Source organism: Elephantulus edwardii, unplaced genomic scaffold (genome assembly GCF_000299155.1).
Source record: "Elephantulus edwardii isolate Elephantulus edwardi_28Jun2011 unplaced genomic scaffold, EleEdw1.0 scaffold00093, whole genome shotgun sequence".
Taxonomy (NCBI): domain Eukaryota; kingdom Metazoa; phylum Chordata; class Mammalia; order Macroscelidea; family Macroscelididae; genus Elephantulus; species Elephantulus edwardii.
In genome coordinates, this window is record NW_006399843.1 from 7,495,989 (window position 1) to 7,513,230 (window position 17,242).

The 17,242-nt window shown below is 40.1% G+C and overlaps 1 protein-coding gene across 7 annotated transcripts in view; it reads right to left on the bottom strand.

The window, feature by feature from the left end:
• CADM1 (cell adhesion molecule 1) overlaps positions 1-17,242 on the bottom strand; it is a 433,197-nt gene that overhangs the window by 20,319 nt on the left and 395,636 nt on the right. For 2 of the 7 annotated variants that reach the window (XM_006890802.1, XM_006890800.1), the window contains 2 exons: positions 10,593-10,625; positions 3,173-3,226 (listed from right to left, as the gene is read on the bottom strand). The exons of 3 other annotated variants lie outside the window; for them this stretch is intronic. In XM_006890802.1, coding sequence (XP_006890864.1) covers positions 3,173-3,226; positions 10,593-10,625 — 87 coding nt within the window. The remainder of the gene's footprint in view (positions 1-3,172; positions 3,227-10,592; positions 10,626-17,242) is intronic. 2 more of the 7 variants (XM_006890801.1, XM_006890804.1) reach the window with 1 other exon arrangement.

Here is a 17,242-nt window from a genome sequence, read left to right on the forward strand (position 1 = left end):
TTTTAATGCAGATTAAGGAGGAGGATAAGCTGGGCAACTTGCTTTGCTGGGTGAAGATGAAGCACCATATGTTGCTTATGAAAATGTCATTAAGTGGGGCAGCACCAATAAATGCGGGAAGGAAGAGGAAAAGGAGGTGAGCAGAGAATCTATCATCATTATTTCGAAGGCAACTCTTCATATAACATTTATCCATAATATGGAGAGGGTGAAATTTCTGCCCAGATGTAGCAGAGAATGGATGGTAATATTATTCATTACCACAGTTTAGCATTAAATGTGCAACACCTACTCTAATTTATTGATGGACCGTTTAAGGCTGGTGTTAACCTGTTTGTCTTATATTATAATTGAATTCAGTCTCTAGGCTACAGAAATTTGAGAAGTTCATCCTTTCTCAATCAATATGCTCCCCTTCAGTGACCCATTTCAAGACAGCTTCATAAAAAATAATGTATTTTGTTTTAATAAATTTAAACACTATGACAGCTGCTCAATTTTTATTGGCTGGTGTATTTTTTTTTCTTTCCCCCTCCTCCCCTTCAGATGTCTCTTTGCTGCGGGGTGAAGCCAAGCTCACAATCAATAGTAATTGATTAATCAGCATCCCCTTTGAACAAAGGTGCTAATCAGTTTTTGATTAGTTCATCAAACAGATGCAAAGGCAGCCCAGCCCCAGCCGGGTAGTTCATCAGTGTTCTACATGACTTAGCTCGTCAGCAACACATGACTGCGACTGCCATGTTCCTGGGGGGCATGGGGGTGGGGTGGGGGACGACCTAATTATTAATTTAAAAGAATTGTTATGAACACAAACAGTTGTTGGTTTATTGCTCCTGACTTGGAGGTGATTGATAGAACTGCAGCAAAGATGCTCCCTAATGGATGATAGAAGCAGAAGAGCTGATTTAGTCACACTGTACTTTTTGTATTTCTCAATGACCTTCTTCTGGCTAATAAACTAAGAGGGGGCAGGACGCAGCCCAGCCCAGGAGAACCTGGCCTGCTCTTAGTAACTCTTGAAAAGATCAATTGTCATGGCCATAGTGTCAAAGTTGTTTCATTTAGGGTCTGGATCAGGACTGAGCTCATCTGCAAACAGGAATACAAACTGAGATTGCTCACTGCCAGCATTACAGTGTAAGCAGGAGGAAATACTTTCATTTTAAGATAAAACTGGGCTCTTTTTTCCTAACTTCTGTACATACACCACAAATCCCAGTGATGGGCTGGCTTCCTTCAAGCTACTGTCTATTTATTAGACACTACTTTGCCTTTTATTTATGCATTTACTTATGAGTAGCTCTCTTTTATTGAGAAGCTCTGGTGGCCTAGGGAGTTGTGATGCTAATCCAAAGAGCTCTATGGCAGTTTGAATCCAGCTGCTCCTCGAGAGGAAAAGGAGCACTCTCCTCTCACGTGATTTACGGCCCTGAAAACCCAATGGATGGTCAGCTAAGGGTGGGTCTAACTCCACGACATTGAGCTCGGGTTGTATTTATTAATCTAAACTCTTCAGATTGGGAATTTGTTTATTCATCCAGCAACCATCTGCTGAGTCCTTACTAAGTGACAGGCTCTGGGTGTACAGCAGTGAACAGAACACTCAGCGTGCTGGAGCTCCCATTCAGTGCAAAATCCAATGGCTAAGCTAAACGCATGGAGCCCTGGTGCCGTAGCGTGTAATGAAATGTCAGCAGCTGACGTTTGAATGACAAATGTCATTCATGATGAGTGGACATGAACCCACCAGAAGAATCCTTGAAGAAAGACTGAACCTCCTGTGCTCCAAGACAGAACTGCTAGGAGTTGCAACCAACTTGGTGGCATTGAGTCTAGGAAGCTGAGCTTGGGACACAGGACATAACAGAAATGAAAAGGCGCTCCTTTTCAGGTTTGACAGAAGCACACATTATTTATTGTTGTTTGCCGCTGAGTTGATTCTGACTCATAGGGACCCTAGAGGACAGGGCATAACTGTCCCACAGAGCTTTCTTAATGTGCTCTTTATGGAAATAGGTTACCAGGTCTTTCTTCCCTTGGCTGGTGGTTTCCAACCAATGACCATTTAATTAGCAGGAAAGCATTTAACCCCTCTGCCACCAGAGATCGTTTGACTGTAGCATGGAAGAAAGCATGCAAAAGAAAGTTTAAAAAATTTTTTTGAAAGACTAAGCAGTAATATCATATTTACTCACCGAGTAAGACCTAGAGTTAAGGCCTAAACCTGGCAGTCAATTCTTCAAGGGAGCTGTAGGGAAAAACTTTTAAAGAAGAGGCTGCTATGTGCAGGAGTCTCCTTTCTAACAGGCTAAGTGAGCACCTGCAGTTCTATGTTTTAGCTTCTCCATTACAATAATGAGGAAGGGGGTTTCCCTCCAGTTTTACTAGCAAATGACTGAATGAGTGACTCATGAAGCTGTAGCTGGTTGGCAGTGACGTCCCATGGCATTATGGGAGCTCACATAATTGTTTAGCTCTGACCACTTTAAATCTCTGCCCTCCCTCCTTTTTAGGATATGCTTCTTATTCTGGATTAGTAACACCTAAATCCTGGAATCAAGCATGAAACCTACTTTTGCAAGAGCTCAGTGTGCTGTGAAAAAGGTCTGAGGTGGATAATTAGTTTACATCACGGTGTGTGACAAAACAATTGCCCCCCTTCCTCCCTGGCCCCCCTAACTCTTGACTTCTAAGATAACTCCGACACGACTTTTCTAGCCTATTCCACAGAAGTAGATGCCAATATGAGGTGGGCTGTGTGTTTTCCTTTTTTTTTTTTAAAAAAAAGATCTTAGTCACATAATCCAACATCGTTTAATTGCTTTGTAATGCAACAATATTCCTCTCCCAATCATCATCTGTTTAGGACGTTAAGTTATTTTAAGCCACTCAACACAAAGTGGCTTATTCCAACCCCAAATGTAATTTGCCCTCCCCAACATGGATAGCATCATCTGCAATTGAAAATAAATATCACAACCACAGGGAAGAGAGGTGGGTGGGTGGGGAGGAAGAAAAAGAGCATTAGCACAAAATTTGCTTTTCTTTTGTTTCGAAATCCACATTTGCTACTTGATTGCTTAGTGAACCAAATGGCTGTTTGGTGGGATGTGGACAGCGCGCCCACAGGTTGGACACTGCAGTGCCTTACCTAAAGACTAGCCCTTACCTGCGAGATCCTCACTGTCCAGTTCTTCAGCGGAATTGGGCAACTGAGTAAGGCCTTACAAGTAAAAACAAATCGTTTTTCTTTCCATTCCTCGAGGGACATAAACAAAACACTTAAGAACTGAGGATGAATTTCTTGGGAAAAAAAAAAAGAGCCAAATCTCTTGCTAGCTCTTTTTAAATTTTTTTTTTCATATCTGGGATGTATTAATCCACACATATATTTCTCATTTCTCCAATCATTTAGTTTCATTATTGATATACATTTGAGGCAGAAAGAGTCCTCAGTCTCTACTGTTCAAAGCACATGAAACATGAAGGTGAATGTTTAAAGTCAGTCATTCATAACAGCATGCATAAAAGAAAAAAACCTAAATCAAGCTTGTTTGTTAGTTATCAATGCTCGGATATATCTCTTTAATACAAATGTATTTACATGTTACATACTGATGTATGTAAGTTCTATTTTGTATTTTACTATAAATTGAAATCCTTTGCCAATACTGACAAAGACAGCTCATTATCAATTTATGATGATCTGGGATCACATATTTCAAAATGGTACAGCATCTGTTAGCTGCAGATTGCAGGTTATGCCTTCATCAGAAAATCTGATGCGCAAAACGATTTTTTTTTAAAAAAAGAGAATTTCATAAATCAATGGTATCCTGAGAAAAAAGAAAACCCTCAAAGCTGAAAAAGCAGTTAGGGCAGGAGATAATCAAGTGGGTGCCTGCATTTCGTTTACACACATCCTCTTCGATGCTGGCCGGCTGTGATGGTTCCCAGCGACCTCCAAATTGAATTAAAGGGATGAAAAGGGAAGAACATAAAAGAGGGGAAGCTCAGCTAGTAGACAGCTTCCTTCTCCTCCTTTTTTATTTGCACATCAATCTTTCAATGAAGTTTATTAAACAACACAAATGTTCAACAGCCAAGGAGTTCCCCATTCTGCTCAAAGCCCTGCCTGATTGCCCGGGCCCTCTGATCTGAACAACTATTGTCTAGACTTCTCTAAAGGTACTTGCCACTTCCGTAGATAACTGTGTGGACCTATGAAATGGTCCAGTCTTTAAATTACATGTTTTGTTTCTTTTTTCATTTCCCCCCTTTTCCTATAGTCAAGCTATAAATCATGTCCTTAGTATTTGCTGAATGAATGATTTTGTCCTAATACTTAGTGAACTACCTACCAGAGCATAAAAGCAACCAAAATAAATGCTCTGCAAACAAAGCAGATCATGCATAGTATCTGATTTTTTTTAAAAAGAAAAATACAATTTAACTAAATGATTTTGTAAGAAGGGTCACAAAGAATCTGGATTTTGTGAGTTGTTTTATAAAGACACCAGTATTGATAGCTAGGGTTACCTCAGTGAACGAAGGATTTTAATCAACTCTTGAACCAGACAACTTTCCATCACTACCCTTGGATGTTAGTATTTAAGGGTAGGTGCCAATTAAAAAATGAAAGAATTTAAAGCCCACAAATGTTTCACAACTATAAATTTATGTATCTAAAGTGAAAATGGCAAGTGAAGCAATAAATTATCGAGGCAATTGAGTAAGGGTGGTACCCATTTGCCCTGAGGTCTGATTGGTTTAAAGAGTTCTGACTTCCAATTGGCTTTATCCATTGTATAAAGACTGATGAATACAATTATTTGAATAATTGTTATAAATGGGTAACATAAAGCACTTCTCTGTAGTTAATTATGAATTTGCAGTTCTCAGAAGGCTAATCCCTCACTTCTGCGTGGCCCAATGAGTATCAAAGGATTCTATATTCCTGCCTGGCACTCAGTGAACCGTACTAAACAAGGATGTTTCAAGTAGGCAGCTGTGAGGCTGAAGGGCTGTTTCCTTGGGGAGGGCATTAGCAAGCTACTTTTTTAAAAAAATAAACACAAATATGTTTATGAAATATCATTGATATGCAAAGTTTCCCATTTAAAAAAAAAGCAACAGACAGTTGATACACACTTCATTAAAGAGGAAACTGTCATTCTTAATGGCATAAACTTTAAAATATACCAAATCGTCTGGAATCTACAGCTTGGATTATGTTCTAAAGTGGGAAGTCATCTACATTAGTGGCATTAAATTTGCTTTCGCACGGCCATTGTACTTTATGAATCCAGAGTGCTCTGCCGGAGCCTGATAAATTCCGAGTAAATGTAATTAGGATGAAGCACAGGTGAGGATGAGCAAAATTTACCTCCGGAAGTGGCTTTTGCATGGGTACTTTCTCTTTTATCTTAAAAAAAAAGTAAATCACCATTGCTCTATCATTTTCTCAAAGAGAAAAGACAAAGATGCATTTTGTGAAAGGGAAGATAGTCTTCTAAAGGGAACACCACAATTTAGCAATTAGGAGGGAAAGTACATCTTGATTTTTCCCTTTAAACTTTCATACCATCCATTAAAGCCCTTTCTTTTCGCTTCTAATTAAAGTGTATTTAACAAATGTCTTTAAACTTTGTTAAACAAATGAAAGTTTACTTTTCCCTCATAGGGGATTTTTAAAACAATTAATAAAACCCTAAGGTGCAAGCCTGATCATTTAATACATGTGCTGTGATTGTGTCCTTTGCTGAGACGTGCATCTCATGTCTTTGTGGTGCTACAGTCTGCTGTAACATGCACACAGCCTTCTGACAGAGTGCATCCAACAGTTGTTATGCTTTCTTTTCAATGTGTATTGTGGACTTCCCGGAAGTGATGTGATGTGGCAGTTTTAAGCCAGGACAAAGAAGGCTTCAAAAAAAAAATTGTAAAAACAGTGAGAACCTCTGGAGATACGTAAGTAAATTTAAGGTCAAGTAAAAATTTAAATGCTGGTGGACCCACTTCATAAAGTTATTTTTTCAAAGAAATTTCAGAAAAGAGTCATCAAGTAAAACCTCTAGGAGGAAAAAAAAATGTAGCCCATTGGTTCTAATATCATACCCATCATGGAAAGCAAATAGGAGTTGGTCTCTCTCTTACCTAAGCAGCACCCATCTGATCACTTGGCCATATTATGGAAACTGTTACTTCCATCACCAGCCAGAGTTCAGACGCCCCCGGTTGTTTTAATCTAAAAGCTCAGTCATCCTGTTCTTCCTGCTTTGTCAGCTTTTGTAGAGAGTTTTCCCCTTCTTCCCATTAGCAGAAATTCGGTTCACACCGTTAAACAGTCGCACATTGTTTCCAAACTGCATATCAAGGCTGAAACACAATCTTCAGGTCCTGCAGCCATTCATAAACCTCTTTCGCTTTGTTCTGGGGTAGAACACACGATGTCTGCAGAGTCCCTTGACTGCATGACAGCCTTTGAATGCCATTGTTATGGACTTATACAGAGAGATGTGCAGAGAGGTACATACACAGAAGGTGGACAGACATAGCGGTTGTAATAATGCGCACTGCTGGCTCTTTCTCTTTATAAAATGGGCTTAAGAATTTCCCCCCGCGATTGAATATAAAGACAAGGAAATCTCCTGCACGTCTAGAATTCTATCATGGCTTCCATGATTTAGAAAAGAGGGTGGGGGAAAGTGGTTACCCAAGGGCAGTGGTCCAAATCGGGTATGAACTTAGGACAGGCCCAAACACGGTGAAACCAAAAAGGAAAAGGTGCTCTTGAGTGGGGATGCCAGTTTGAGTCCCACCACAATTATGTATTAAATAAAAAAAGAACAAAAACCAAACCAACAAAAACTTCAAACTGATTTGGCTATAAAAATTTATGAGATCATTAGCCTCTAACGTATCAAGAGGTGAGAGGCCAAGGGTTCAGTAGAGTTAAAAAAAATAATAAAACAGCAAGGTTGAGAAAGAGAGAGGAAGAGAGGGTGAGATGGGGCGGTCGGGGGGAGAACCCTCAGACCCCAAGGAAGCCAGCTGACTGCAGTGCAGCAGAAGCACAAGCACTATTCCAGACCATGGGCATGCTGTCCCCCAAGCCCTCACATGGGGGAGGTGGGGGAGGGAGGGGACACACAGGTCAGAGAAGCAGAAAAAAAAAGACAAGGCACAAGACACTTACAGAGAAGCGCCCACATGTCAACAGACACCACCGCACGCACCCACACATCAATAACCATAGCAGCGACTACACCATCCGTGCTTGCTGCCACTCATGCATTTCTGCCGTCAGTTTTAGGCTGTGTGGCACCAGGATTTGGCAGTGGTTTTCACATTGCTCAACATGCACACACAACACAGGATTCTTCCTGTTCAAGCCTTTGAGGATGAGCTCCAAAAAACACAAATGCTCAAGAACCTTAGTTACAGGAGGTCACTTGTGTCACCCTGATCTAAAAATCCCACTCTGACACTCACATTTAGCTTTACTTTTGATTAGATCCTTTAAAACGTATTGTGGCTTGTGGTTTGGTTTCTTTTTGGAGAAAATCCATTTGATTTTTGAATCATGCCCATGCACTTCCAACCTTTCAACACATGCGTATTCCAATCAGATATTGGTAAGAACAAATGGTCAACATACATCAACAACTGGTAAACTTCATACATACTCTAGCAACACAAGCTTGAATAAAATATTTTAATGAGTCTTCAAAGGGAAAGCTTTACAGACATTTTAAAATCCTTTTCTTTTATTTTTTAAAGAAAAGGACAGTATGGAAGGAAACCCCAATGTGAAAAATTCTAAGACCAATAACATGGTCAACTGGTCAGCCTAATGTCTTGTCATTTGAGTTGTGAAGTTATCAATTCCCTAGGTTCGGATCCTCAGGGCTGACATATCAAGAGTATTCTCAAATGAATCTCTGTGGTTGCTGAGCTGGAGAAGTTGGGGCCTGGGCTAGAATTCTCTCCAGGAAAATGTATTGGATTATCTTCATCTCTTTGGAAATTCAGCCCCCTGCTTGGTAATTTCCACCATATTCTATTACCTTTTCTATCCTGACAATTGACCTGGAAGACTTTTCACCCCCTGTCAAGTCAAATTCTAGATATTACTCCGGCTTTCATTAAAGCATTTTGCTGTAGGCTAGAGAGAAGCTGTTTCAAATGGTGGCATAGGACCCCTTTGGGAGACAGGGTGAGAATTCTGAAGAGAATGTATTTATAAATTTATTATACCAGAATCAACCTCTACCCTCTACTCCCTGTCATTAAGTAGTCTAGTTTACAGTGTGGTGTCTATGTATATATATTTGGGGATGCATAGGAAATATATGTATTTATCTAAGTGACATGTCAATCACTTAGGATCAGCCTTCTCAGGCACTGCTAGCCAGTGAAGCCCACCTGGGGACTCATATTGTCCCCAATTTACTAAGACAGTGAGAGTGGATGCTTCACACCACATAGCATTTCTGTTTCCCGATACAAGAATGCTTGTGAGATTCTATGCCAAGTGCTTTTTCATTATATCACAAAAAAAGAAGTCATACTCCCTTTATACAGAGACAAAGCTCTGACTGAAAAAAAAAAAAGTATCAAAAAGTTTGGAAGGAGGAGTGCCATCCAATTCCTAAACAAAATGCCTTTGGAAACTCTATGAACTTTGATAAATGTCGACAGTTATAGAAAGGCTTCAGGCCTTTTGTTCATAAGGTCACTATGAGTTGTGCTCAACTTGAAGGCAATCAACAAGTTAGGCATAACTCCTAAGTCTATGTCTCATTTTTTTCAGATGGCATACATTTCGAATACCCCTTCAACTTTTAAGGACTACATCCACTAGAGTAACAGAAGTACATGCATTTTCCTGAAAGGACTTGCAAAACAGATCTCTGGAGTTTTAGGAAATGAATGATTAACATTTCTTTAAAGAGCTCACATAATTCAAGTATCTTATATTAGACTTTACAGGAAGCTCAGAACTTCAGGTACCTTAAAAAAGAATAGAGCAAATTCTCTTGAACTACATTCAAATAACCTTAAGGCTCTGAAAATAATCAATAAAAGTCAGGAAGTGCTCAATTAATGATGAAATCTACAAATAAATAAGCTTAATGGAGTGCAGTCCCCAAGATGTAGCAAGCACCATGGAGGATTGCCTTAGAAAGTGGGAGTTTTATGCCTAATTGATTTCTCATGATTGTCTGTGTACCTGGCCCTTTAACTTATTTTAGGTACATTTCTCACTCCTTTCAGCTAATGATAGCAAAGGTGGAAAAGGAGATCAGAATGGGTTGGGAGAGAAATAATTGTTCTATTTTTTAGTTGCTTTGTGTTCTCAAAATTTCTCATTGGCAAGTCCAAATATGGGTTTTTTAAAGCCAAGCATCAGGGTCTAACTTTCAAAGCCAGCTTATAGAAGCCAGGTGTGTTTAGAGATTTCCAACCAGTAACTTCTAAAGTGTTCATCCATAAGAGACCCTTCTTGGGAAGTTGAATTAACAATACAGGGTTGAGTGATCACCTCTTATCATTTAAATAATAGAGTTTTAAACTAATGTGTCTTTCTCTAAGCATAAGATCTCCAGGGTTAGATTCTAGCTTAGTTGTGAAGTAACAGGCCTATGAAACAAGATCCTAGTTTTCTGACTGAAGTGATGGAGAAAAGGTAATAGACTTATTCCAATCCAGAAAGTCAACCTAGAAAGGGAGAATGACACACGTCTTTCTCATGCCCTTCCTGAGGTCTGCTCACGCTGTTTCTGTCGTTTGGTTAAAGTTTTAACCAGCTTTTTTAAGTATTTTGCCCACAAGACACCCACATACAAATGATTCTTTTAAGTCTCAGCTAATGCTGTTAACACTTGCATATGGTTATCTTTCTTGGTTTGGAGATGTTTCCTGCCAAATGTTAGCATAAATTTCTATGAACACACAGTGATTAGGAGCAAAAAGGCAAAGGGAGTGTGTGTTTGTGTGTGCCGGGGGGAGTGTGTGCAAATGCAATTAGAAATATAATTAAAGTCTTGCCTTTTCTAAAGAGGAGGACTGATCTTCATCAACACTACTTCATGAATTTATACAGGAGCCTTCCTTCCTGGGTTAGCCAGCAAGCTCAACTGTCATTTATAATGTCTATAACAAATGGTAACTCTCAATGAATGACTCCTTTTTAAAATGTACCTGGCACTGTAGCCTATAAATGAAGAGAGCAGGTGGACACTTAATTCTGATCCTACGATTTTAGGTAAATATTAGCTCTTAGAGGTCACATGTATTTCAACACTGGGTGGAGTTCTGTCAACCAGAAAGGCCAGGTGCAATCCGAATTCACACCATTGCAGCCAGAGGGGAGAAGGTCTGGTCCTGGTAATAATTAGCTACTGAATTCACAACAGAAATGACAAGACTCTACACTCTTCCAAGCCTTAAAAATGACAGTATATTTATGAGATCAGTCTACTTGAAACATGATTTCCCTTGAAGACTGCATTTCTCTTTTTCCCAGGCTTGCCTTGCCTCTCAGCAGCGCTGAGAAAGTAGATAAACAGTAATGTGATACCAACCGTGAACTGCTGGTTCTGTCGTCGCCGTTGTGTCTACAGACGGGAACAGAGTATTGGAGGAAGGGAAGAAACAGGAGGAACGGCATGCAAAAAAAGGGAAAATGGAAAAAAATGGAACAGATAATATATGAGCAAGCTTTCAAAGAACATCGCGTGACAAGCAATAATAAATGAAAAGCAAAAAGCATTTGAAGTGAGTTGCACTGTTTTAAGACATGCCTTGAGCTCAAAGCTGCGAGCCAATGAGGAAAACAGTAAATTCTCTGGTTCTGGGGCATCTTGCCAGGACACATATATTTGCTCGTCAATAGTCGGGGGGCCATGCAAAGTGATGAGAAACACCAGTGCAAACTCAGTGACTGCTAGATGGCTCTTAACGCATCAAGGCTCACAAATTGCGACAGAAAAAGCTCAGTCGGAAGGCTGCTTAAACAATGGATTCATACATTCGAACATTGCCTTTGTCTGAACCCAACCCACAGGGCACTAGGGCTTCCTAACTGCCAGGGAGGCACCACTAAGCCATCACTCTTGGAGGACTCTTAACGTGCATGCTCAGACGCCTACACGAAGAGGATAAGGCTTCAGGTAATTCCTTCCGGTGCATGATTTCAATAGCATTTGGCTGGGAAAAGTTCAGCCAACTGGGAGTTCATGAAAAGAACATGTTACAGGTTTTCACAGATTAGTTTCTGGACACACATACATGCACACACAAACAGTAATCCATTCTTCACTACAGCTCTTAATTGAAGAGCAGAAGCCCTTCAGGACAACACTCAAGTGTGCTGAGTGCCACTTGAAAAAAAAAAATCATGTGGCATTCTTGAAGGCCACTTAGAATCATGTGGCATTCCCAGAGTGTTAATGATCCTTCTGCTCCCAATTCAGCATCCTATTCACCGTTTTGAGTTGCTAGGAGTCATGCCTTCCAGGGTTGCAATAGGACACACTGCAGGGGTTTCCCCCCATAACTAGATGCAGTTGTTGTGGAAGAAAATGTGGTCTGCCTCTCTCTTCGTTTATTTTTGATGCTATTCAAGTTTTCTCCTTCTTCTGCCAGCCTTGCAAACCAGGCCTGCTGGACTGGCTCGTCTTCATAGGAAATTCCTCCAGGGGCTCAGGCCAGCAAGTCAAGGAATTATCTCTCTCTCTTTTTTTTTTTTTTTTTTTTTTGGCTAGAGGGGAAGTGGGATAAGAATCTAGCAAAATGCCCGATGACATTATTTTTCCATAGTCATTTTAACATCACTTTTCTGGCCAACTTCATTCCAGCATCAACCCATCTGGCAATGCCTTCATTTTCAGTTCTTTGCCTCTCAAATAGGTTTCCTTTCCCTGGTCACCTTCGGGCCAGAAATGAAATGATCTGAGATCGTGCTTTCTCATCATAAGCTAATGTAGGAGCCTGGTCGAACATTTAAGTAGTTACCTGCTCCTTACAAATAAATGAATAACGCAGTTATTTAGTTAGTAATTCTTGTCACGAGTATTAGGATTGCCAAAGGATCCTTTTCACACTTGACACAGGCAATGTTTAAATGCACTGGAATGCCAAATATAACTTCCTGTACAATGAAATAAAATGAGCCCAGTGCCTCTGTTTCATAAACATGGTATGTGAATTCACACTGGTGTCCCTCTCAGTTGGCATGCTTTTCTGAGGACCCTACGCCATTTAAATTAGAGCACTTCTAAGGGGCCAGAATTAACCAGAAGCCTTGTGGGGTGACTGTAGCTTAGTATAACTTACAGTCGAGTTTCTGAAAAATTGATGAAGGAAAGAAAAATAAAAAAAACAGAATATATACTGCATAAGAACACAATACTTACAAGTCAAGTCTGAGTGCATAAAATCGCAGCAAAAACAATACAGAAAATTGTACAGTTGAAACACTCTATACCCAGATTTGCATGACACGGATGACATGTCTCCTTAGTTGAAACAGCCACGTTCAGCATTTGTTTGAGGTACTTTAAATTGGGGTGGAGGGGGGTGAGATCAAATGCACACCTGGACAGAACATTATATGCATGTTCATACACTTCAGGGACAGATATGGGCTCCTTCCCAAAACTTAAAAAAAGAAAGCAGTAAAACACGTTGGCTCATTACTTTTATAGTAGCTCTTTTAATATGCTTTGTTTTCACCAGGTAAATAATCAATGTAAAAGAAAAGAAAGGAAGAAGGACTTAAAAAAATAAAATCTAAGGATTATCATCCTCAAAAGTAGTTTCTTTAGCATTATTCAACCTTAATTTACTGTCTTCCTACAATACAATGTTAGGTCAGTTTTATAGTGAACTTAAATCAAGTGAAGCTAGATATCAGCTCTTATAGGGGTACCGGAAAGTAAATGCAGAAAAATTCACAGTGCAGCTGGCTTCCCCATCCTGGGATGTGAAATCCATCAATTGAACCCAAAAGGGGAAGGAGAAGGGATGTTGAGAAGGGGAAACATGTTCTAAAACAGTTAAAAGCAAACACACGTTCAAGTCAAATGGCACACAGTGACTGCAGCTGGCAGGGGCCACCCCAGAATCGGCAAAGGAGTAGAAGGCTGTGCAGACACAGGCTGGCTACAGAGTTTAGAACCAGACCGAGGTTGTATCTGAGGAGTCACAAATTCCATCCCTCTAAGAGCCTGGTACGGTGTCTGAACAGAGGCTATTTCAAGTGAAGAATTAAAACAAAAGAATTCTTCAGAAGTGACTTCTTGTTCTCCACAGGAGAGCACTATGGCAGACTCTAATTCTCCTTCCTAATTGCATTATGACTTCATGCAGAAACCCGAGACACCCCGGCTCCGAAGTGAGTGCGGCTCTGTGAAGCTGGATTTATTAGTGTCTTAATCATAAGACTGGATACATTTACAAGCCCACCCCTGGGAATCAACTTGTGGGGTCACCCATATTGTTTGATAATACTCTAAGTGTAGAAGTAAAAGGCAACTAAGGAAATCTCCAATATAAGTTATAAATGCTGTAATTAGATAGAAAAATGAGTGTTTAATTGCCCTAACAAAGGCTTGTTTCAAGCTCATTTTGCTGCTGCCTTTCAAAAATAATCTCTAAGCCAGGCCGAGGAGAAAAATAGGTCGCAAAAAAGTTGAGTTGAGCTTCACAGTGGTGGTAGGTCATGAAATTAAAAAGGCCTCCCTGAGCTATTGTCTCTATTTCAATTTTAATTACAATGAGGACAAATTTATTGTCCATTTATTTTCTACGGTCAACAGAAAAAACTATCCCATGTTCTTGCAAACCCAGTAAGTGTGCACAGTCTTAATAGTTCCTATCTAGCTGTTTTACGAGCATAATCAAAGAAGGTACCCGTGGAAGGGCGCTGCAGTGCTACTGGAAGGGTACACATTTCATTGCATATTGACTTCTCAGTCTCTCAGCCATATCCGAAGTTTACGAGGGTGCTACCTTGAATGAATTAAGCCTTATGTATATATTTTGTGTTGCAATATGAGATATTTACAAAATGACAAAGCTCTGACAATGAGTGAGATTAGAGACACTAGCCATTTAACCAAGTAGGGAAGAGGGGGGGAAATCATATTACTGCAAGAGAGGCAGCTGGGCAATATTTAGTTGAAACAGTCATGTGTAAGCTCCACTGTGGCACATTCTAATCCTTTCATATGGCTTCTCTCCAACTTAGAATTGTTCATTGAGTGTGACAGACTGGGGGTTTAAAACTAATCCATAAATTAGTCCGTGGTCTCAAACACAACGGGTGCCATAAATGAAAATGAAAATCCTAGAACAAAATTAAATTCACAACCTTAAATACTTTTTCTTCCCCAATTGATCCGTGGTGCTCCTGCTTTACAATGCACAGATTCACTGCAAGACTGCATTTGGGGGGTGAGTGTGTGAGGTGGGTGTACATTAAAAAAGGCAGAACATAATAACCCAGAAAACCCAATCTGCTCCAAAGCAAAGCTTAATTGTAAGAATTTAAATTCTCCCATTCTGATTGTCATAAGCTTAAATGAGAGCATACTAAGCAGTCCAGACATATTTTAATACGTTTCCCCATTTTATTTTCTTAACTAAAGTCAATAAGGAGCCAATGGGTTTTTCTTAATTGAATTCTCCTTCCGTCTGTGTTATGGAACTGCTTTAAATCTAGACACTGGAGCAGGCGTGGAATTCCCCTGACAATTTTCAGAGTTGTATTGTTTTGGCATACACACACACACACATTTTTTTGTTTATTTCCTTTTCCTTTTGATTTACTTGAAATCTACTAAAAGGAGAAAAAAAAGTCACAAAAAACTAGTTTTGGAAATTTCCTTGCTCCTGGTTAATTTCTTCCCATCCATGTTATGCTTTAATTAAGCTCCCATGCCTCATGAATGGGAGATGTGGATGGAAAAGGAACTACAGCTAAAAGGCCTAGATAGGAGAGTCATAATCAGGCTCTTGTACTTTTTAATGTCATCCCTTCTTTGAATGAAGGGACTGCGTGCCACCGAACAGCAGGAAGGGGAGTTGATTTTTTTTTTTTTAAAAAAAGCAATTTCAAGTTTTGTTAAAAGCTTCTTCAGAATTGTTCACTAGTGCCGCTGTGCCCCTGAGATCTTTTCATTTGCAAAGCAGATGTTCTGTCAAATAACAGAGATTTTGTACAGTGATTTCCTTGGAAAAGGAAAACAACCCCTGGAAGTGTGTGAAAGCTACATGGAAGAGCAGACAGAGAGGGCAAGACAACAGACCAGGGGAAGAAAAGACTAGGATATTGGCAGAAAGGTGGTGGTGGAGAGTGGGAAAAGCATAGTTGTAGTGGAGAATATTCCTTCAGTGTTAGATACTGGTGGGGGTGGGTCCTTTGTGACAGGTGGTTTCTACACTCCACAGCAAGATCTAAAAGAGCACCGTGTATCACTCTACACCTCTGAGAAACCTGTCTACATAGCAGTATCCACTGGCATTATTAACATATTGTTAGTAGGGAAAAATGTCAAGTCCTTATGGCCACAGTTATTTTAAAATAAGGTGGAGGGGAGGATCATGAAAATGATGACAGAAGGGTTAGAAAAAAAAAATTCTCACCCATTTCTTATCTTTCAGTCTTTTGAAAAACAAAAACCCAGGAGAGTCAGGTGACCTTTTAGTCACTGTGGCATTCTAGTTACTCGCAGTCTCCCATCAGTCAATATGGTCAGAAAGCCAGTGGACTACGGTGCTGCTGTGACAGGTTCAGCTTACATTCACGGGCAAAATAAAAATGGAGGAGGTCACACGCACAGTATGAAGGGGGGGAGGGGCATGTACCTGTGAGACAAACTTAAAAAGATGATTCATGAGTATTTACTGGTGCCCTGTATGCTTGTCACTAGGCACTCAGCACACTAGTAGGTGTTCAATTGAGTACTCAAATGCTGAATGGAAACCAGTTGGAATGGAACAGATGTCAACTCTAGAAAAATGCTGGAGTATTTCAGTAAGCATCTTAGTGTGAAAAATGTGTATTTTCTAGTGACAATGATATTTTATATGCCCAGAAAATAAACACACACAACATACATATAGATGGTAGATGGGTGCTTGAAATCAAGTAGGACCTTCATACTTAATTTCTCAAATGTCACCCTCTCTTAGCTACATTTTACTGATTTTTTTTGACAACACAGAACAAATGTCACCTTTCTTGTGATGCTGTCCTCAGCCTTCTACGGCGTCTTCTGTCTGTGTCATTAAATAACTTCAAGCTGCACACAGACCTCCTACTGGATTCCACTGTATAACTTAACTTCCCCAGCCATCCTTTAAGGGGTTCAAGGAACATTTTGTCTCCAAAGGCATGAATATAGTGCTTAACATACACTGAATGAATGAATGTCTATCACCAGACCACCCTATACCTCCTTGCACCGTGCAGGTAACAACAGCAGAGTGAAAACCATTAAGCTCTGACACCAAGGGGACAGAAAGCTCTCTGTATTGCTGAAAGCTCTCTCTCTCTTACAATCTGGACAGTCAAGGCACAGATGCAGTATTAAGCGCAGGTGCACTTCTTTTTATTTAACAAAAGGAGAAATGTGCTCTGGTGTTGAGTTTGCTAACTTTGTCACATCCTATAACGTCACTGAAGAGTAAGGGCTCTCCAACCTTGTCTATTTATGCGATCTAAACCACATTACATAAAAGAGCTTATGACATTAGACTGTGAGAGCGGACTTGCTAACATGAACCTGGGAATGGGACTCACTTTCTCCAAGGGAGGCTGGGATCCCAGTGCTTAGACACCAAGATGACAAAGGGTGTTTTCTTTTTCTAAGAAATAACCACAAATCTTTAATTACATCCATACGAATGAAAAAAGAGGGGGGGAAATTCTCATTTAGAAATGACCTACTTCATTTTTTAGGGAAGGCTTTTTAAATGTGTTTGGCTATACAGCTAAATCCACTTCTCATTCTAAGGTGAGTTTTATTTTTTAATTCATGGCTGTTACATGGATAAGTATGACCTACAGGTTGAACTCCTCTCAGCCTGGATTTTCTATGGAAGCTGCTGTTAAGGGGCTTGAAAACCAAACTCCAAGTCCTTTCTGTGGGATCTTTTTGTCCAGCATCTAACACAGGTGCATCTCCTGTGGTCTGTCCAGCTGATCCTGACTCACAACCACGCTGTA